The sequence below is a fragment of the Bos taurus genome, chromosome 21 (assembly GCF_002263795.3).
Source record: "Bos taurus isolate L1 Dominette 01449 registration number 42190680 breed Hereford chromosome 21, ARS-UCD2.0, whole genome shotgun sequence".
Taxonomy (NCBI): domain Eukaryota; kingdom Metazoa; phylum Chordata; class Mammalia; order Artiodactyla; family Bovidae; genus Bos; species Bos taurus.
Window position 1 is genome coordinate 69,739,557 of NC_037348.1, and position 20,623 is coordinate 69,760,179.

Consider the following 20,623-nt stretch of genomic DNA (forward strand, 5'->3'; position numbering starts at 1 on the left):
GCCCCGAGCTCCCCTCTCAGGCCTGCCCCACTGCAGGGACCAAGCCGGAACCTCCTGCTCAACGGGAAGGCGTACCCCACCAAGGTGCGCCTCATCCGGGGGGGCTCGCTGCCCCCCGTCAAGCGGCGGCGGATGAACTGGATCGACGCCCCCGACGACGTGTTCTACATGGCCACTGAGGAGACCAGGTGGGGCGGCTGGGCGGGCGGGGCCCGCGGGGGCGGGGGCTCCGTGCCGCCTTGCGTGCCCGCCTCACTGCCCGGCTGCACCGCAGGAAGATCCGCAAGCTGCTCTCGTCCTCCGAGACCAAGCGCGCGGCCCGTAGGCCCTACAAGCCCATCGCCCTGCGCCCGAGCCAGGCCCTGCCGCTGCGGCCGCCGCCGCCCGCGCCCGTCAACGACGAGCCCATCATCATCGAGGACTAGGCCGCCCGCGCGGCGCGCTGACCGCAGCCCACGCCCAGCCCACGCCCGCCCGCCGCCCGCCGCCCGGTTTCGGTAGTGCCCCTTCCGCCCTCACCCGCAGAGAAGCTGCCCCTCGGCCGCGCGGGGAGGAGCCCGACCCACTCCAGACCCGCCGGGAGCCGTTGTTTTTAGCTTTGTGTTTACTTTTTGGCCAGAGCGGAGCTGAGGAGCCGCCCGAGTGCCCGCCCCGCACGCGGGCTCCAGGGCCGGCCGGGGGTTTTGTTGTTTCTGTTGAAGGTGCCATTTTAAATTTTATTTTTATTACTTTTTTGTAGATGAACTTAAGCTCTGTAACTTACACCTGGAATGTTAGGATCGGCGTGGCCAGCGGCCGGCCGAGCTGCCTGGTGGGGTTGGCCCCTTGTCTTTTCAAGTAATTTTCATATTAAAAAAAACAAAGAAAAAAAAACTTACAAAAACAAAAATCCGACTAGCCCTTCCTGCGTCTGTGTCCTCAGTTCCTCTCTCTGTCTTGGGCCCACCGCACCCCCGTCGCCCTAGAGGAGCCCAGTGCCCCACCCCCCACCCCCTCCGTGGGTCTGGAAGCCACCCCCTGCCCGGGTCTGTCCGGCGTTGGGATGTCCAGGGAGAAGCCTGGGCAGCAGCATGTGGCCCCTGCAGGCTGGCCTGGGGGCACCCCTGCTGCCTCACTTTGGCCCCGTGCCCGTCACCTGCCCCATGGGGGCAGAGAAAGGTCCATCAGGGCTTGGGGCTCCCATGCGGGGAGCCGACAACACCATGTCTGTCCAAGGCAGGGGTGGTCCGGGCCTGGCCTGGGACCCAGACTGGCAGGTGCCAGGCTCCCCTGCTGGGGCGGCCAGGGTGGCAGGGTCAGCCGGGCTGCTGGCCGGCCTGGCAGAGCCTGCTGCAGCTGTCCATGGATGGCTGCCAGGAGCCACGGGGCCGCCTGAAGCAGGTGTGCCGTTTCCTCTGGGAGAGTTTGCTCAGATTTCAGCAAGTCCGTTCTCAGAAACCCTACCTCGGTCCGGCCCCCTGCACACCCGCTCCAGGCCCACTGGACGGGTGCACCCAGGCCAGATGCCAGAGGGAGGGGTCCGCAAGGCCCTTGGAGGGGCCCCTTCCTGAGCTCTGTCTGCTGTGCCTCCAGCCCCACTGTGATGTGTGGACATCTCGGCTGGAGAATTAAAATAGAAGCCACTCTGCTGCCTTACCGGGGACAGATAAGCGGTGTCCTGGCGTCCAAGGGCCTGCTGTGGGCCCCACTGGGTGGTGGGCCAGGGTGTCAGGAGGGGCTGGCCCACACCCGCCCATCCCCCAGCTCCAGCGGTGGGGCTGGGAGGCCGGGCTGGCGACCTTGACAAAGGTACTACCTTCCATCATACGGTGGGCAGGGGAGGGGCCTCCCCCCAGCCAGCCCTCCCCCTGCCCAGAGACAGGCAGGGCCTGGACTGCATGTCTGAGAGGTCTGTGCCAGGCCTAGAAGTGGGGTGGGAGGTGGCTGCTGGCAAGGAGGAGTGAAGTTTTAAGAACCCGGCTCCTGTGGGCCCAGCAGGGGCCTGCAGCATCCAGCCCCCAGGGCCAAGGGCATCGCAGGTGGGCCCGTCCCCGTGAGGGACTCAGCATGCAAGCCTGCCCCGCCTGGGACCTCCCACTGCCCACCACTGGGCACAGCCCTGGGGGCCCTGCGGGGATGTGAGCCTGGGCTCCTGTGTGCCATTTGCTGCCACCGGGACACTGCTCCACTGCAGCCTCACGGGAGGGACCTGCCCCCACGCCTGGCCAGCGGGGCCCCGCCTGCTTCCCTCCAGCCCTGCCATCCTCACTCAGCCCCATGGCCCGTGCCTGTCCCAACCTCTAGCTCTGACATGGGGCTCTGTGTCCACTGATCAGTGCCCCTTCCCAGCTGGCCCCGCACAGCCCAGCGCATCAGCCCAAGCCTTGCAGCTGGGAGGCAGGGTGCCCGCGCCACCCACCCCTGCCCAGGGCCTCTGCCAGGGCGGAATGCCATTCCTTGGCTCCACCCCCTCTCTCCAAGCAGGGCTGGGGCCCACAGGTAGCTTCCTTGAGAGGGCTCCTGTGCCCAGCCAGCCTGCCCTCGACAGCAGTCCTGCAAATTTCAGGGTGGGGTGGAGTCACACAGGCTGATATCCTGGGGTCCGGGGGGCTCCCAGGCTCAGAGCACTTGGCAAGGAGTGCCAAGTGGGGGCCCATGAATTATTCAGAGACACCGGACACCCAGCCTGAGCCAGGAGCGGCTGGGGGGCTGACCTGCGGGCCACCTAGCCCAACAGGGGGCCCGCGGAGGCCTCCTCTCCAGTCTCCACCCTGGCTGGCTCAGGGCCAGAGCTGAATGCAGGGAGAGGGCGCCTCCCCACCGGTCAGCAGCTTGAGGGCTCTTGTCCTCACTCATGGAAATGGCAGTGGCTGAAGGGTGTGGGGGGTGGGGGCACCTCAGGGGGGGGTTACCTCAGGGAGGAGGGGGGCACCTCAGGGAGGTGAGGGGCACCTCAGAGAGGAGAGGGGGCGCCTCAGGGAGGTGGGGGCGCCTCAGGGAGGAGGGGAAGCACCTCGGGGTGCCTCAGATGGGGGGCTGCTGTGAAACTGCCCTGCGAGACCAGCTCCCTCACCCACTCTGAACACACTGGCACCAGGGGCCAGAAGCAGGCCCTGGACGCCGCCAGGGAGAGGAACTGGGTGTGGGGGGACCTGGTGTCCAGCAAAGAGCCTCAGAGACACAGGGCAGGGGGTGAGGGAGCTGGAGCCCGCTGCCCAGACTGGACCCAGTCATCTGGGCTTAGGCGTCTGTCCATCTGCCAGACCTGAGGCTCAGCCGGAATGGAGGCCCAGGAAAGAGCCCTTGGGAGATGGCCGCCTTGACCTCCGGGTCCCCAGACCCTGGGGCTCGGGCAGGTTCTGCATGGCACCAGGCAGAGGCAGGGAGGGGTGGGAGAGGCCAGGCAGTCCTGCTGGGAGGGGCTGGAGGCCCCCTGGGGAGAGGCCCTGACCGCTGGCAGATCTCTAGTTCCCCAGCCCTCCAGGAGGCTCTGGGGCCAACAGGCCGAGGTCAGAGGCCCTGGGCCCGATGCTACTGGGTCTGGAGGAGAGATGGGGCGGGCATCCAGGGCGGAATGGCATGGAACGCAGGTGGCAGCGTCTGCCCACGTGGCCGCTGCGCCCGCAGAGGGGGCACCCTAGGGGCACCACGCCTTCTGTCTCCCGGCTCCCCCGCCATCGCCCTCGGGTGGGAGAGCTTGGGGAGGGCACCTTCAGAGCCTGCAGTACACACGGCGGGCCCCCTCGCTGCCAGGCACCCTCTCCCTCATCCCCTTCCAGCAGTTTCTCTCGCGCTGTTTTTGGGAGTGGCGGAGGCCCTGCCCTCCTCCAGCACCACTGACAGTGCTAGGCGGGGCCGGGACCCGGCCTGGCCCGGGTGGCGCTCCCGCCCGAATCCCGCTCCTGTCCCAGAGCGAGGCCGTTGCTATAGAAACCGAGCAACAAAGGGAAGAGGGCGGCGGCACGCAGCAGGGTGGGGTGGGGTCCTCTGGGGACCCGGACGCCAGCACCGGGCAGGGCGGGCTGCTGCGCCGTCGGGGCGTCAGTCTGCGTGTCCCGACGCCGCCCTTCCGGGCCGAGGCCCCGCTGGCCAGGACGCCCGCCGTCAGGGGGCCGCGGAGTCCCAGCCCCACCCGCGGCCCAGCCGGTTGCCCCGAAGTTGCCATGGAAACAGGCGAGGACCGAGCGGGCCCGGTAGAGGCCACCCTGCGACGGAGGCCAGGGGGCGCCAGGCGGGTCCCGTAGCCCCCAGTCCGCCCCGGCAGGTGCGCCCCTGCCCCCGCGGCGTCCCGGGCGGCCAGACCCCGGGGGCGGGCTCCCGACGCCCCGCCCCGGCCGCAGGCCAATGGGCGAGCGGACAGCCGGGCGGGCGGGGCGGGCGCGGCGGGCGCGGCGGAGGCAGCGGCTGCGGCGGGGAGACGGGCGCGCGCGGAGAACGCGGGGCGACTGGGCGTACGGACCATGGCCTCCAAGTGCCCCAAGTGCGACAAGACCGTGTACTTCGGTGAGTGCCCGGGCCCGGCCGCCCTTGGGGTCAGCTCCCCGCTGCAGAGCCGCGAGCCCCCCGCGCTCGTCGGCCAGCGCCCGGCCGCCACCCCAGGATGCCCGGCCCGGATCCGGCTCGTCCGCTGCCCACGCGGGTGCGGCCGGAGGGTGGAGCGGCGACGAGCTGGGGGCGGCCACGCCCGAACCCCCGAAGTAGCCGATGGGGGCGAGGCGGGGGCCCGAGGCCTGGCGGGCGGGGGCGCGTGGACCCTCCAGAAAGCGGCCGGGCTTGGGGGAGCGCTCTGCGCTCGCGGGCCGATCGCGGTCCTGCCTGGCTGTGCCCAGCGGGGCGGGGTCGGGCGCAGCAGCAAGCTCTGCACGCTTCCAGCGCGCTCCCGCCTTTCTCTGCCCTTTCACTCGGACCCCAGTCGCGCCACCCACGGACATGTGGCCGGGCCGGCTGGCTTCATGACCCTCAACCCCAGCCCCGACCTCTGCCCACGCTGGGCCAGGTCTAGGCTCTGTCTGGATTCAGCCCATGCGGGGGCGACCTTGGCCTCCACCTCTTACGCGTTCCGACACGCTCCTTTTCTTGGCGCAAGTTCCCCCTGGACTCTCCTGCGGTTGGGGTGAGGAACGAACCCTCACAAGCAGGAGAGGGCGCTGGAACCCAGGTGGCCAGGCCCCCTACCTCCTCAAGGTCAGAACAGTGGCATCCGGGAGGAGAGAGTGGGGAGGAGAGCCTGTCTCTGCCTGGAAGCCCCCTGGGTTGGCAGAGACTGCCTCCCATGGGCGCACCACTCGCTGGCACTCCTAACCTGGTGTCTGGCTCACTCCCCCACTCTCCCTCACCCTGGCTGGTCCTCTCCCCAACTTTGCCAGGGTCCCTGCCCACTAAGCCTCCCACCAACTCCCGCACAGACAGACAGTGGCACAAGTCAGAAGAGCAGGAGAGACAGGGACAGAGAGAAGACCCTTCTCTCGTCATCCTTGGGGCAGTGGCCTGGGTCTGAGGTGGGGACTGGCCGAGGTGAAGATGGCCCCTTGGTTTCCCTGCGGACGGGTGGGAGGAGGAGGCGCAGGCCGTTGTTTGCTGTTCCCAGAGGGGAGGGACCGGATTTGGCCTGGAGTGCTTCTGGCCTGGCTGGAGGCCGCGGAGCTTCCGGCTGCCTGCTGGGGATCCCGCCCAGCCCTCGGTCCCCATTCGGACAGGACTCATCCCTGTAAGGCTCAGGGTAGGGGCCAGCCCCAGGGTTGTCCTGCCAGCCCCGCTGCCCACATCTTTACTCCGGGCCAGGCCAGCTCAGGGACGGGCCGACAGTCCCGTGGACAACCCGGAAAAGCGCTTCTGCCTGCTTGGGCGGCTGCTGGCTCCCAGCAGAAAACAAAGGCTGGCTTCTCTCTTGGTCTGGAGGCCCTGGTGGAGGAAGGGGCGGAGCCAGGAGGCTGCCACCCCGAGTCCGGCTGCACCCCAGTGGGTGCACAGAGGAGCCGGGCCAGGGCACCCCGCAGTGACCTCAGGATGCCAAGTCTTTGCGTCCCCGACAATGGCAGCTGGGTGGGAGCTGGTTCCTTTCCAAGCCATTAGACTCAGTCGATTCTGCCTTCCCAACGTGGGCTGGTAACGTGTGGCCATTGACCTGCCCGGTGGGTCCGAGGGTCATTCCCCTGCCCCCCAGTGGCCACAGCCTAACAGCTAGCCAGAGCAGCATGGTTCTGGCTGCCCTGAACCGCAGCTGCCTCGGCAACCGCTGGCCAGCGGGAGAGCTGGGAGAGGATGCCAGTCTGGCATGGGATCTGAGCCTGCCTTGGGCTCAGCCAGCTCCTGTCTGCCCTGGCATGGACCTGCGGGAGGCCTGGCCAGTCTGAGCCCTAGCCTCCTAGGGTGGAGTGGCCAGAAAGATCTATAAGCCTGTGGTGCCCCTGGGAAGGGGATGGTGGGTGGGGGTCCCAGAGGCTGCCCCTGGCCAGGCCAGCAGGTGCCACCAGGGTCACTGGAGCCAGAACTCCAAGCCCCGAACCTGAGCCACCAGGAGCACAAGCTGCCCTCCAGGAGCCTCCCAGGCCGCCTGGGCCTGGGGGTGTGCTGGCCCGGCTCCTGCTCCCCGCCCTGCTGGTGCCCTGGGGGAGGCCTGGCCCAAGCAGGGGCCACTCTGGGAAGGAGTCCCCGCTCCCTGGCCAGTCCTGCCCGAGCGGAGGGGCCCCAGCCCACCCACCCCTCTCCTCCCCTTTCCTCTGGCCAGGCCCCTTCCAGTCGGGAGGATTCCAGCTCAGCTCCAGCGGCTTCCTGCCCCGTCCTCCGCCCCTTTCCTGCTGTGCTTCCCTGGGGAAGCCCCAGCTTCCGTCCATCGGGAGACGGCCCAGCAGCCCTGGAGTAGGGGGAGGCAGGGGGCAGGGAGGGCCCCCGACATGACCCTTAGCAGCTGGTCTCAGACCTTGGGCGCCAAAGCCGGAGGCAGGAGGGGCGGTGCTCTCGCAGCTTAGGGTGAGGAGGCCAAATATGGACAGCCAGCGCCCTGCCCTGTCCCCTGGGGGGCCACAGGGACTGGCCTCTCCACCGGGGATCTGGAGGCTTGACGCTACTGCCATCAGCCAGGCTGAGGCTCTGCCAGCTCCTGTAGGGCCCTCCTGGAGGCTCTGGGGCCGTGTGAAGGGCAGGTGTGTGCGGCATGTGTCAGGGAGGGGCAAGTTTGAGCTGGAAGCCCGTCCAGGTTGCCTGGTCCAAGCAGTGACCCAGGGTGATGAGGAGCAGATAGTGGGGGCGGCCACATGGCTCCTGGGGGGTGAAGGGGACCCAGATGCCAAGGCTGCCTGGGACCTGGGGGCAGCGGGGGCTGAGCATGGGGGCTGGGGGCGCGGTGCTGACACTGCCCTCCTGCCCAGCTGAGAAGGTGAGCTCCCTGGGCAAAGACTGGCACAGATTCTGCCTCAGGTGCGAGCACTGCAGCAAGACGCTGACCCCTGGGGGCCATGCCGAGGTAAGCGCCTCCCCCAGGCAGGGAGGGGGCGGGGAGCCGGGCCAGACCCCCGCCCTCAACCCCTGCCCTCTGCCTAGCATGATGGAAAGCCCTTCTGCCACAAGCCCTGCTATGCCACGCTGTTTGGACCCAAAGGTGAGACTGGGTCCCCCATGGGCCAGGCCGGTGGGGACACCCCGCCCAGCTCAGACGGCCCAGGTCCCCTTCTCCCCTTGCCTGTGCGGTCCCCTCCCTCCTGGAAGGACAAGCACTCTCCCTGCCTTCCCCACTGCGGCCCTCTGGGGATGCGGTCCTGGCCCCCCATGGCTGAAGGAGCCTTCCTGGGAAGTTGGGGGTGGCTGAGAGGTGCGGGGGTGGGGAGGGCCCGGGCTCCCGTGTCCAGTGCCTAACCCCACCCAGGGGTGAACATCGGAGGGGCCGGCTCCTACATCTACGAGAAGCCCTCTGCCGAGAAACCCCAGGTCACCGGCCCCATCGAGGTCCCGGTGGCCCGAACTGAGGAGCGGAAAGCCAGCGGCCCCCCGAAGGGGCCCAGCAAAGGTGGGCGGGGTGAGTGTGTGGCTCGGGGTGGGGTCGGGCGCCGGCAGACCCTGACCCCGCCCCTCCCCCAGCCTCCAGCGTCACCACGTTCACCGGGGAGCCCAACATGTGTCCTCGCTGCAACAAGAGGGTCTACTTCGGTGAGTGGCTGCGCCCGGCCCCTGCCTGGGAGGGCTCCCCGGGCGCCCCGGCGTCATCCTCTGTCCCCTCCGCAGCCGAGAAGGTGACGTCTCTGGGCAAGGACTGGCACCGGCCGTGCCTGCGCTGCGAGCGCTGTGGGAAGACGCTGACCCCGGGCGGGCACGCGGAGGTGAGAGGCGAGCGGCCCCGGACGGCGAGGGGGGCCGGCGCGGGGGGCGAGCGGTGGGCCCGAGGAGGGCTAGGAGGGTCCGGGGACGCGAGGGCCCGAGGAGGGTGGGCGGGGGTTCCGGGGTGGAGCGGGCGGGCCCCGAGGGGAGCTTCAGGCCGGGAGGGGCGGGCGGGGGCTGCGGTCTGGGGTGGGCAGGCGGGCCCCGAGGGGAGCTGCGGGCCGGGAGGGGCGGCGCGCGCTGCCCCCTGGAGGCCCGCCTGGCGCGGTGCGCGCACCGCGCACGGACGCTGGTGCGGCGGCGGCGCTGCCGCTGGTGAGGCGGCGGCGCTGCGTCCTCCAAGTCCACCTGGGGAACCGAGGGCTCAGGGTGCCGGGCGCCTGGACGTGGAGGAGGCCACCGGGGGCGGTGGGCGTGGAGTCTGTGGTCCCCTTCTCACCACCCGCACCCTGTCCTTAGCACGATGGCCAGCCCTACTGCCACAAGCCCTGCTACGGAATACTCTTCGGACCCAAGGGTGAGTGTCGGCTGGAGTGTGGGCCGCGGGCCCCCTCCCGCCCTCTCCTCCACCAAGCGGTCTCTCTCTGCAGGAGTGAACACGGGAGCCGTGGGCAGCTACATCTATGACAAGGACCCTGAAGGCAAAGCTCAGCCCTAGGCCCCCGGGCCGCTCTGTGCGGGTCCCTGACCCCAGGCCCACTGCTTGGCTGCGCGGGGAGAGTGCCCGCTGCCCAGGCCGCCTCTGCACCTGCAAGTCCAGGGCCAGAGAGCTGGGGGAGGGCCCTAACCCCAGGACCCTGCCCCGTCCCTGTCTCCGGGTGTATCTGCCTGTGTGTCCCCGACGGCCCGCTGCCCCCTTTCGTCCTGGCCCCACGTGTCCCCACGTCGGGGTCTCGTGGCCCCACATGCCCCTGGTGTCTCTGTGGCCTGGGTGACCTTTCTGAGGTGGAGCCGCCCCCATCCCGCCCACAGTGTTATTTATGCCCCACTTGCCAGTGACAGCCACAGCCACGCCCCTCACCGTGTTCCTCCCGCCTGCCGCGCCAGCGCCCGCCCACCGCCCTCACGTGGCTCACACTCTGAGTGCTGGGACTTTTGCTACCAATAAAAGGTCTGAAGGTCAAGGGCGCACGTGTCTGCAACTCTGGGGCGGACTCGCAGCCGAGGGCCCATCGCTCAGTGCAAGTGCCCCCAGCATGTCTGGGCCCGGTTTCAGGTGGGGGCGGGGCCCTGTGCCCAAGGGTGATGCCCATGGGTGGCAGGCAGGGAGGATGTTGTTTGGGCTGGTTTAGGCGAGTGGGGGGCTGGGCCCTTGGGAAGGACTAGAGGGAGGTGGGGAGTGCGGGAGGCTGGGGTCCTGGTGCCCAGAAAGGGGCACTAAAACCAGGCGGTGCCTTGGTCCAGCAGAGAGCTGGAGGGAGGGGAGCTGAGGGCACCCGGTGGAGGGAGGGAGGGACAGACGACCCCTCCTGCAGGGGAGGAGCGGCGAGGGGTGGGCAGGACACCTGAGGCAGAATCTGTGCCAGTCTTTGCCCAGGGAGCTCACCTCAGCTGGGCAGGTGGGAGCCCAGGGACAGAATGCAGGCTGTCTGGAGGGCCTAGTGCTCCTGCCTGAACAGAGTTTCTGCATCTGGTTTGCGGTGTTGATGGAGTCACCTCTGGCCTCTTCAGGCTGACCTTAGCAACCGGGAACCCCTAGCAGCTGGAGGAGCCCCCTAGACTCCCGCCCACGCTCCTGCCTTCCCTTTATCCGCGGCTCCCTAGCAGCCCGCCAGAGGGCGCCTCTTCTCTTCCGCTCCGGGGCAGAGCCCTGGTAGACCCGCCTTCCACGGCTCAGCGCGTGCGCCGGCCTGCTCCCAGTACCGCATCCCCAGAGGCCTGGCCCTCCCGGAGCCAGGAGCTTCGGGACCTGGTCATCTCTGGGCCTGTAGGCACCGTAGGCAGCCGACTCCATATGTGCCTTGCCCCCACCCCCTCACCCCCGGGGCCAGCTCTCAGCACCCCAGCCCCTGGCACAGGCCCCTCCCTGGCTCATTCTCCAGGAAGCAGGTTGAGACAGCTGAGCCAGGCCGGGCTCATTGTCCTTCGAGCAGCCATCCGTGTCCCTCGGGTGGAGCGGCCGGCTCGGTGTCCGCAATCCCAAGCCGCCCTCCCTCCTCCAGGCCCGTCCGGGCGTCCAGCGTGGGCAGCAGTGTCTCCTTGGATTTGGCCGGCGCCGGGAACGCAGCCAGGATGTGCAAGGCGGGTTGGCCTGCCCCGGGGGGTGGGAGGCCCTGGTGCAGGTACCCCAGGGGCGCCCCACTTTCACCCCGGGCAGAGGTAAGGGGTGCACTCAAGAGGAGCGGCTGGGACGACTCTTCCCATTCCCGCCTCCCTCCTGCTAAGCCGAAGCTCCCTGGTTGGGGGGGTCGTTGGGGGCACCCCCAGGCCCGCCCTTGCCGAGGGCTCCTCTTGCCGGATGGAAACTTCCTGCCGTCCAGCCAGTGGGGGCTGCTGAGAGCACAGCTGGGCCCCTCTTCCTCTGTGAAGCTCCAGTGGAAACTACGCGAGGGAAACGCGATCTTCTGGGAGCCCGTCCCCCAGACCCGGGAGGAGGGGCGCCTATTGTGTGACTGCCGCCTTGCGGGCAGGGTGAGGGGCACCGGGTCCCCCAGAGGGCGGATCGGCCGCAACCTGCTTGGCGCTAGTGCCTCCCACTCGCGGGGTCTGGCCGGGGAGGCCGCGTTCCGTTTCCTGCTCGCGGGAGAGTGCTGAGCCTCCTTGTTTGTTTCCCTGGGGTTGTCATGGAAACCGGGGCGGGGCAGCTCCCGCCGGGCTCCTCGCGGTCGCCGGGTGCCGCCAGTGGGGGCCGCGGGGGCCCCGCGCTGCCGGGGCTCCCTAGGGGACCCCAGCTCCAGGGAGCCAGGTGTTTCCTCGGGCACCCCGCCGGCCAGCGAGGCGGCCCTGAAATGCCATCTAAGCTCCTCTCTCTGCTCCAGAACCCCAGGGCTGGGCAGGGCACCCCGGCCTCCTCTGACACCCTGCTCCCCAGCCTCACCCCCTCCCACCAGTCCAGTCTTCCCCACTTCCTCCACAGGGCCCTCTGAGCCCCCATGCATCCCATCAGGCCCTGGCTGGTGTTCTTTCCCCTGCCCCCCACGCCAGGCATCTCTTCAGCTTCCTCTGTCCCCACTTCCTGAGTCCCGGAATCCCCTGACCCCTGCCCTAGATTCCCCAGCCCCTCTCCCTCCCAGCCCCACCAGCTTCCCCTGGGCCAGTGACCCCCCAGTGCCAGCCCTGGGCTGCCCCTCTGCTGTGAAGGCTCCCTGGGGATCCCGCCCTGCTCAGCTAGCCTCCCTGAGCCCCTCCAGGCCTGGAGGGGGCATGACCTTTCTCCAGCACCAACGCACTGGTAGTGGTTCCAGGAGCTGAGGGTCAAGAAGTCACCGAGTGCCTGTGAGCCTGGCCCTGGGCCGCTGGGGGCGGGGCCAGGGAGGACAGCCGGGAGAGGCGGCCAGGTGCGGGCTGCACACTTTCTCAGGGCCCAGTGGCTGCAGGGGTGGGTCTGGGGTGGTGAACATGCCCAGCTGCCGGACTGGCGAGGCTGGAATCTGAGGCCGTTCTGCATGGCCTTTGGCTCTAGGATACAGAGATTCCTGGCACCAGGCTCATCCTGGGGGGCGGGGGTGGGTAGGGAGGGCAGGGGCACTTCAACAAGCCGAGCTGCAGGCCCTGGCAGGGCTGGCTGAGGGGGCTCACGGGCTCAGGTGCCCCAGCCCCTCTGCATCCCGGGCCTGCTTCCAAGAGAGGAGGGGAGGGACTCTCTCCTGCCTGGGCTGGTCTCAGGCCCGGAGGACAGGGTCGGAGCCCTCCTGGGAAAGCACAGATTCCATCCCCCCCGCCCCCACCTCACGGCCACCTGGGGCAGGACCTTGGGGCAGACAGGGGGTCCTGGGAGACAAGCTGCTAAAAATAGGCCTTGGGAATGTCTGAGTGCCTGTGACTCAGCCTGGCCTGGAGGAAGGGCAGGGAGGGGTGGACTCTGGGGGTAGGCAGCCGGCTCTGGCCCGGGCTCAGCAGTGGTCCCCGAGCACACATTGGAGCCGCAGGGCACTGGGTGCAGGAATGCCAGAGCAGCCCTGCCGGCCTCCAGCCCTCGCAGGGGACAGCCTTACTCTTGTCCATGCTGAGGAGGGCCCAGAGCCTGGGGCGCAGGGTGGAGGCTTCAGGACTGGCTGGCGAAGGCCAGGGGCAAGGGCCACTGTGTATGGCCTGGGGTGGGCGTCTTTGTAGCTCCGAGGGCAGAACTCCCCTGGAAGGCTCCTCAGCGGCCGCTGGGGCCGAGCCTTGCTCCACAAGTTCTCCCAGTGCCTGGAGCCCAGGTGAGCCCGCCTTGGGGCCCCCGCCTGCCCTCTCTGTCCAGAATCCTGCTGTGGGGCAGAGTCCCACCTAGTTCCCGTCTGGGTGGAACACGAGCGGGTGAGGGTGTGGCCGTGTGCACAGAGAGGGTGAGCACGCGCTGGTGGCCTTGGCCAGCAGCCAGAACCCCGCAGCAGCCTCCCCCAGGTCTCAGGGCCCTGGGTGACCTCACGCTGGCAGAGTGTAGGGGGTGTATTCTGGGCACAGAGCAGCCTGGGGCAAGAGGCGGTGCTGGTCGCTCTGTCCCTCACACTCCAGATGCCCACAGCCCTGGGGCCAGTGCTGGGAGGGAGAGCGCGGGGCTGGGTGCTGCCCGCGCGGGGTGCCGTGTCTTGGGATGCGCCTGGTGCTTCACTGTGCCTTCCGTGTGTTCGTGCAGCAGACGCCACTAATGACCCCAAAGGGCCAGGCAGGGCAGGGCTGGGTCTTGAACTGGCCCAGTGGTCCTGAGTTTGGTTGACCTTGGGCCGGGTCAGCGCCCCGCCCCTCCCAAGAGCTTCCTGGGGCAGGTGACCTGATGGAAGCCGGAAGCCTGCTCCTGGAGGGGCTGTTAGGGCCTGGCCGGCACCTCACAGGGAAGCCTCAAATGGGGCCGTGCCTGGCCAGAGAGTCTAGAGGCTGTGGGAGCTGTCCACCCTGCACACTCCCCAGTGCTGGAGGACTGCAGCTTTGGGGGGTCCCTAATTTCACAGACGGGCAGGCAGATAGGGAGCTGGGGGAGCTGAAGCTTTGGGAGGGTTCCAGGGAGAGAGAGAGTGTGTGTGTGTGGTGTGTGCGTGTCTGGAAAAACTGTGCTAAGTACCAACCCAAGGGCTACGCCCATGGGCCTTGGCCCCTCTTGGCCTCCTCCCCACACCAGCCTGCGCTGTGGCTATGGCAACGGCAATAACAGCTGGGCAGGCCAGGAAGAGACTCATCACCCTGGTTTGTAAGAGGGGGGGCTCTTGCTCCCCCACTCCCAGAGTCTGGGGGGCTTGGAGTCCAGTAGGGGGAGGGGTCATCCCCAGGGCCAAGTGTGCAGAAGGAAGCCGAGCCCAGCTCAGGGTGGCCTCCTGCCCCGGAGCCCCCGAGACACTCAGATGGGTGTGCCCACACAGACGTGCCCACAGGCCCTGGACACACGTGCGCATCCTGGGTGCCAGCCGTTCACTGCTCCCTCGGGTTCATCACGCAGGGGGAGCTGACCTCCGCCTGGCACACCTACTCGGGCGGTGCACGCACCATTTGTGGCCTGACCCCAGGGTCTGCCGTGACAGACACCCACCTCCCCAGACGGTCCTGCCCGGTGCCCCCACCCACCCGGCCCTCTCTGTCACCGGGGGGTCTCGACCCTTCCTCCCCTCTCTGCTTCTGCCTGTCTGTCTGTCTGCCCGTCCCACTCTGGCTGTCTCTCATTTCCACTTCTCTCTTGATCATGAAGCCAGGAGTGGAGGGAACCTGGGCCAACCCTCCTGTTCCTGGCCTGGCCTGGTAGACCAGGCACAAGCCAGGGAGACACCAAGGGCTGGGTGGGGGCAGGTGGGCAGCCACAGCTCCAGAAACCGGGGAGGCACTCCTGTGCCCGGGGGGAGAGGGTGGTGAGGCTCGGGGCAGGGCAGGCTGGTGTGGTTCCTGCAGTGGAGGGTGGGCACCGCTCCTGAGGGCAGCAGGCAGCCAGCCACCTGGGGCTCCAGGGCAGGGCTCGAGCTTTGTGGACCCCAGGGCTTGCGGAGCCCCAGTGGGGGGCAGAGCTGTGGCCTACTCTCAGAGGGGGGTCCCAGGGAGGAGGGAGGACCAGAGTGGTGGGGGAGCATGGGGTCCCGAGCGCTGACCTCCCCGAGGCTGGGGCGTGCTCCACCACCGCGGGGCCTGGCGGGGGGCAGAGGGCAGGTCGGGTCGGGAGGGGGGGAGGCCGTAGCTCCCCTCCTCCCAGCGACAGGCCCAGGGGGTGGGGGGGCGGGGCGGGGCGGGGGGGGGGGGGGGAGGCTGGGGGGGAGGGGGAGGGGTTCCCTCCGCTCAGGGCTGAGGGCCTCTCAGAGGATGGTCTCCAGCGCCCTCCGTGGGGACAGGGCCTGGTCAGGCCCAGAGATGACGATTTGTTTTGAGGGACGGGTGTGTCGAGGGGAGCCAAGGACACTGGTGAAGGTTCGGGGTGGGGGCCGGCATGGGGAGAGGACTGAGCGCTGAGGCTCTGCTGAAGCCAGGAGCTGGGTGTGGCTTGAGGGGTCACGGTGGAGCAGAGAGGTGGAGGGTCCACAGGGAGGGTAGCCCCTCCTGCAGCAGAGGGCGAGAGGGGGTGCCCTGGGCGACACTGACCGACAGGAGGGTGGGGCAGGGCAGTGTCCTCCGGGGCGGGGAGCAGGGGGACCCCACCCAGGCCTCCCTGCCTCCGCCTGGGCTGAGGGGCAACGGAGACCCGTCCATCGGCCTCCCCACCAACCCCCGACGCCCGCCATGAGGCCGCAGGCCTCTGCTGGTTAGCGGAGGATGGCCTAGGGCCCTGCAGCCCGCCAGCGCCCGCACCCTTGGCCTTCCCCCATTCCTGGAGCGGGTGGGGCCTGCAGTCTCCGCCTGGCACCGGAGAGGCTCCGGCCGCCCCCCCCCCCCCCCCCCCGTCCTTGGACGTCGGACTTGGACCTCTCCGCCCTCTGCCCTCGGCGCTTCCTGCGGAGATAAGGACCCCTCCCCCGCCGCCGCGCAGCTCCACGGAGGCCTGGGCGTTGCCGCACAGACTCCCCCCACCCCCGACATCCCGCAGAATCTCCAGCCCTGCCGTTGATGGGTGTCCCCGCCTTGGGAGGGGATGTCCCGTCTCGGAATCTCAGGGGAGTTCCGCTGCGGTCCGACGGACATCCAGGGGCGGGCCGAAGCGGGGCTCGGTGGAGACTGGGATGTCCCTTGGGGGTAGGAGACGGGCGGGGCAACCTTCTGGCCCCACGCGTGATGAAGGCGGAGGGCAGTTCGTGGGGGAGGGCTACCAGGCTGAGAATGCCCTGGTAGGTGCCCCCCGCCCTGTATCTAGGGAAAGGCCTGGAAAGGTACGACACGCTCATTTGCATCTCTCTGCATTATAGCGGTTACCTTCGGGGCTCCAGCACTCTGAGGCGGGGGTGGGGCGGGGCGCGTGGGGTGCTCTCTCCCGCTCTGGGGAGCCTCCGCCCAGAGTCCGGGGCGAGGGCGGGGCTCCTCCGGGGTTCCAGCCCAGTCCAGTCGGCGAGAGTGCCCGCCGACCTCCTGGACCCCCTCGGACCGCACTCTGCCGTCGGCCAGGCCCGGGTCTTGCCCCAAGGCGAGAGTGGACCAGATGACCTTTCTTGGCCTGTTGGCTGGAATCCGAGGCCTCCGGGTCCAAGTCCAGGACTCAGGGGGGCGGGGCGCTGGGGGCGTGTCCCAAAGGGGCGGAGCCCAGGGGTCCTTGAAAGACGCGGACCGGGCGCGACCCACCCAGTCCAGCGCTCCGGTCTGCTCCCGCCTGGCCATCTGCCCCGATCCGGCGCCACCATGCCCAAGTGCCCCAAGTGCAGCAAAGAGGTGTACTTTGGTGAGCGCACCCCACCCTCGCCCTCCCCGGCTCGAGCTGAGGCTTCCCCCTCAGCCCCATGCGGAAGCGCGGCCCAGGGTCCATCCCGCGGGGCTGCCCGGGTGGGCCGATGGCGCAGGGGGACCTTGGGCAGCGCCTCGGGGCGACACCTAGCCTTGCTGGTGGCCGCCTGGTGTGCCGGTCGGGCCTCCGGCGTCTGGTCGCCGTCCATCTCTGCCCCGCTCTCTCTCCGGGTCTCACTGAGTCTCCGGTCTCTGAATCTCCCTGACTCTGGGGTCTCCCTGTCTCCGGGTCCCGCTATCTCGCCCATTCCCTGGCGCGCCCTGGGCGGGGACCCCGGCGGGTCGGCAGGAACGCGGGGCTCGGGCCGCTTCTCCCATCGTTAAGTAGAAACAGACGCGGAAACCCGCGCCCCGGGCGGCGCAACCCCGGGCGCCGCCTCCCGCCCCGCGCCCCCGAGCCCAGGGGAGGTGGAGGGGCAGGAGGAAGTGGGAGGTCCCTCCCGCCCCAGCACTGCGGTCGCCGGTGCAGCGGCGGGGGAGGGCTCAGTCTGGGAGCCCGGCCCGGTCCTGCCCGAGACCCCCACCTCCTCCTCCTCCAGCCCCACCCAAGCCCTCGGGGTGCCCCGAGGACCAGCGCCCACTCCCGCTCGTTAGGCGCGACGGTCTGGGGACTGGAGGTGCCCCACCCGCGGGGGCACAGGTGCCGCTGAGCCCCTGGGTGGGCCACGGGGCGCTGTGGGCGGGCCTTGGCAGAGGGGTCTGGAGAGCGTGGGTGTGAGCGTGTGCGTGTGCCCCGTTTCACGGAGTCTCATCTGTGCCTCTGCAGCTGAGCGGGTGACTTCCCTGGGGAAGGACTGGCATCGGCCTTGTCTCAAGTGTGAGAAATGTGGGAAGACGCTGACCTCCGGGGGTCATGCCGAGGTCGGTGGTGGGGCCTGGCGGGGCCAGCGGGGAGGCTGAGGGATAGGGGCAGGGCCGGTCGGCAGACTCTCATGGCCGCTCTCCCTGCAGCATGAAGGCAAGCCCTACTGCAACCACCCCTGCTACGCGGCCATGTTTGGACCCAAAGGTATGCTCCCCACGACCTTGCCTGACCCAGCCCTCCACAGCCCCTGGCCACCCCTAACCTGCCCTCTACCTCTCTGCAGGCTTTGGGCGCGGCGGAGCCGAGAGCCACACTTTCAAGTAAACCCAGGTACTTCCCAAGACGCCTCACCCCGCCCCGCCCAGTGGCCCTGAGAGCACCCTGGACCTGCACTCACCTCTGTCCTTGTGTCTCTGCACAGGTTTTGGAGACCCATCTCCAGCTGCCCGCTGGGCTGCTGTCCTCCAGGCCGATGGCAGGCCTTTCTCCACAGGCACCTGGGGCTCCCCTTATAGACCCCCCCTGCCCTCAATAAATGCGGACACTTGGAAGACCTGCTTGTGTGTTTGCATCCCTGGAGCAACAGTGCAGGGGTGTGGCCAGGGTCCCGACGCCAGGCCACGCTGGCACTCCCTCTTCCTGCTGCTGCCAGCCTTGCTGCCTGCTGCCCTGGTCGGGCAGGGGTGCTCTGCGGGGAGCCCTGCTGGACAGCCCCTTGTCCAGCTCTGCAGATGTGCAGCCCTCCTCCCTGGTTCTGGAACAGGTCAGCAGGAACAGAGGGCCACAGGGTGAATCGCTGAGCTGGTTCCGCTTTTGAGAAGCTTTGGGGCGCTGTGGTGGGGAGCCCTTGCCTGCCCTCCCCACTTCCTGTGGCTCCACCCTTGTCTCCATTCCTTACCCCACCCCACCAGATGGAGCCAGCCCCCTCCGTGCATCCACCCAGACACCACCTGCCTCATCTGCCCCCACCCTCCACCCAGGGGCTAGCATGTGGCCTCTGCCTGATGGGGGACTGTGAGGACTAGCTGGGGAGCGACGGCTGGGGGCTGTCTGGAAACTCTCATGTCAGCCTGAGCCTCCCTCAGAGCCCTCCCCGTTCCCCCTACTTGGTCACTGCTGCTTTGGCTCTGGCAGACTGCCCCGTCCCAGAACTTGATCTAAAGAGCCCAGAGGGGTCATCTCAGCCTTGTGTGTGGCCTCCGCCCTGCCCCATGGCTTGGCTATGGGTCTGGCAGGCTGGCTCTGGACAGGCGTCGGGGGCCCCAGGGAGGTGTGTGGGGTCACGTGTGTGTGTGTGTGTGAGAGAGAGAGATTTGGGTGGTTCAGAGAACTCCGAGGGGTGGGAGCTGGAGAGCCTCTGGGGATGGATGGGACCGAGGAGGAGGGGGCAGAGGAGGCTGAGTGAGCCTGGGTGTCTCAGTGCTGAGGGAGTGGAGGTGTCTTTGGGGCCCAGGGACTGAGGGCTTGTGGGCAGAGCAAGCGCAGAGTGGGGACTGTGTGCACAGGAAAGTCTGCCTTGAGCTGCTGGGAGGCAGCCCTGAAGAGGCAGCTGACTCCTGGCCTCACGGTGTGGTTTGCTGTCTGGGGGTGAGGGGCGGATGAGTGCTTAGAGAGTTGAGGCCTGCAGAAGAGTGGGTCAGCCAGGCCTCCGGCTGGGAAGGAGGATACTCCACGCAGAAGGCCCAGCAGGTGCGAAGACCAGAGAGGGAAAAGGGCTCAGGAACCACTTCGGGCAAAGTCTGCCGGCACTACGGCTGGCGGGCCTAACCAGGATAGTCTCCGAGCTCAGAGACCGAAGACAGCCAGACTGGAAGCCTGTGCTGGTCCCAGTCCTAATTGAAGGAGGACCCTGGAAGGGACTGAAGTTGGGGGTGAGGGGGCAGACAGCAATGCCCCCATGACCGTGGTGGGAGGAGGACTCTTGGGAGGTAAGCTGCTTGTGGGTGGCCAGTGAAACAGCCTCCTGGGGTTCAGGTGCCTGGGTCAGAGGCCAAGTTCTAGAGAAAGGGGTCACTTCTGCGGGGGACACAAGGGATGAGCAGCTGGCTGTGCCTGAGATGGGGGCAGGCAAAGGTAAGGACTGGGAGGAAGATGGGGGAGTCAGGTGTGACCACACTTCCTGTCGGCTTGGCCAAGGCTGGGGTTGTTTGGGGAGCACTTTCTCTGCCTTCTCTCCCTCCCCTACTCTTGTCCTCTTTACAGCTTTATTGAAGCATAATTTCATGCCATAAAACTCACCTATGCACATTCCGTGCTTTTTAACCAGTTCACAGAGTTCTGCAACCATCAGCACAATCCAACTATAGACCAGTCTCCTTGCCCACAAAAATTCCCTCATGCCCACCTGCTGCCACACCCTGGTCCCAGCCTCTGTCCAGGTCACCTGCTTCCTGTCTCTGTACACTTGCTTTCTGGACTCTTCCTATAGATGAAAAGTAATATTCGTTGGAAGGACTGAGCTGAAGCTCTACTATTATGGCCACCTGATGCAAAGAGCCAACTCGTTGGAAAAGACCCTGACGCTGGGAAAGATTGAAGGCAGGAGGAGGGGGCCACAGAGGATGAGATGGTTGGATGGCATCACCCCCTCAATGGACATGAGTTTGAGCGAATTCTGGGAGATAGTGAAGGACAGGGAAGCCTGGCATGCTGCAGTCCATGGGGTCGCAAAGAGTTGGATACGACTTAAGCAACTGAACAATAACACATCATATAGTGTTTTGTATCTGCCCTCCTCCATGTCTAGGCGAGTCCTCGTAGATTCCCGGCACTTCTATTGTGGGGTCGTCTGGTAAACTTAAGGCTAGCTCTGAAATTACCCAAACTGCTTTCCAAAGTGGCCGTGCGGATCCCGCTCTTCAGTGGTAGGAAGAAGGCTGAAGGGGCAGGACAGAGGCAGGTAGGGGTGGGGTGGGGACGAGGTAAGGGGTAAAGGGGGCTGGCTAGGCAGAGGCTGGACTGGACAGGAAGGGGCCGGGCGGGGGTCTGCAGGCGTAGGTTTGAAGGGGAGAGTCGCCGGCCGGTCAGGAGGAGCACCCTCCTGCGTGGCGCGGGGCTGATCGGTCGAGGGACGTCCCCCGGTGCCCGGGTGCCGGCCCCCGCGTCTGCGGCCTGGTGCGCGCGGCCGGGCCCGGGAGCCCGCAGCGGCCTGGCCCGAGAGGGCTCGAGGAGGCCGAGGATCGCTCCCGGGGTTGTTCGCGCCCAGCAGCGCTGCCCTCCTAGCCGCCGGCGGTTGCCCTGCCGCCGTTTGGAGCAACCGGAGGTGCGGAGCTGATTGGTGGGATCAGGACAAGACGTGTCGGGGCTGCCGAGATTGAGTCGCCCCGCGGAGCTCCCAACGCCGATTGGTGCTCGACGCACCGGAAGTGCCTCCGCAAGGGGCGGCACAGACAGCACCCAATGCCGGAGGCGCCGCTCATTGGGGGAGCTGGAGGCGTGTCCCAGCTTGCGCGGTGACTGGGCGCAGGCCCAGCGGGGGCGGGACATGCGCAGCGATTGGGCGCAGGGACCCCGCGCTCGCGGGGATTGGACGCGCGGAGGCTGTGGCGC

The 20,623-nt window shown here is 68.0% G+C and overlaps 3 protein-coding genes across 6 annotated transcripts in view; all 3 read left to right on the top strand.

Annotated features, from left to right (window-relative positions):
• The window catches only part of MTA1 (metastasis associated 1), a 34,562-nt gene extending 33,673 nt beyond the window's left edge, over nt 1-889 (top strand). For all 3 annotated transcript variants that reach the window (XM_059879409.1, XM_059879408.1, XM_059879407.1), the window contains 2 exons: nt 37-188; nt 275-889. In XM_059879409.1, coding sequence (XP_059735392.1) covers nt 37-188; nt 275-425 — 303 coding nt within the window. In that variant the 3' untranslated portion in view covers nt 426-889. The remainder of the gene's footprint in view (nt 1-36; nt 189-274) is intronic.
• Nucleotides 890-4,398: 3,509 nt separating this feature from the next.
• Nucleotides 4,399-9,413, top strand: CRIP2 (cysteine rich protein 2). 2 transcript variants are annotated; one of them, NM_001079649.1, is given in 8 exon segments: nt 4,431-4,482; nt 7,347-7,441; nt 7,519-7,576; nt 7,841-7,981; nt 8,053-8,121; nt 8,197-8,291; nt 8,749-8,806; nt 8,880-9,413. In NM_001079649.1, coding segments are annotated over 8 exon segments (627 nt in total). In that variant the 5' UTR covers nt 4,431-4,439; the 3' UTR covers nt 8,948-9,413.
• Nucleotides 9,414-16,112: 6,699 nt separating this feature from the next.
• On the top strand, nt 16,113-17,627 carry CRIP1 (cysteine rich protein 1). The gene is made up of 5 exons (NM_001025349.2): nt 16,113-16,207; nt 17,036-17,130; nt 17,221-17,278; nt 17,358-17,404; nt 17,496-17,627. The coding sequence occupies exons 1-4, from the start codon at nt 16,168-16,170 to the stop codon at nt 17,396-17,398; spliced, it is 234 nt and encodes a 77-aa protein (NP_001020520.1). The 5' UTR covers nt 16,113-16,167; the 3' UTR covers nt 17,399-17,404; nt 17,496-17,627.
• Nucleotides 17,628-20,623: the final 2,996 nt, after the last annotated feature.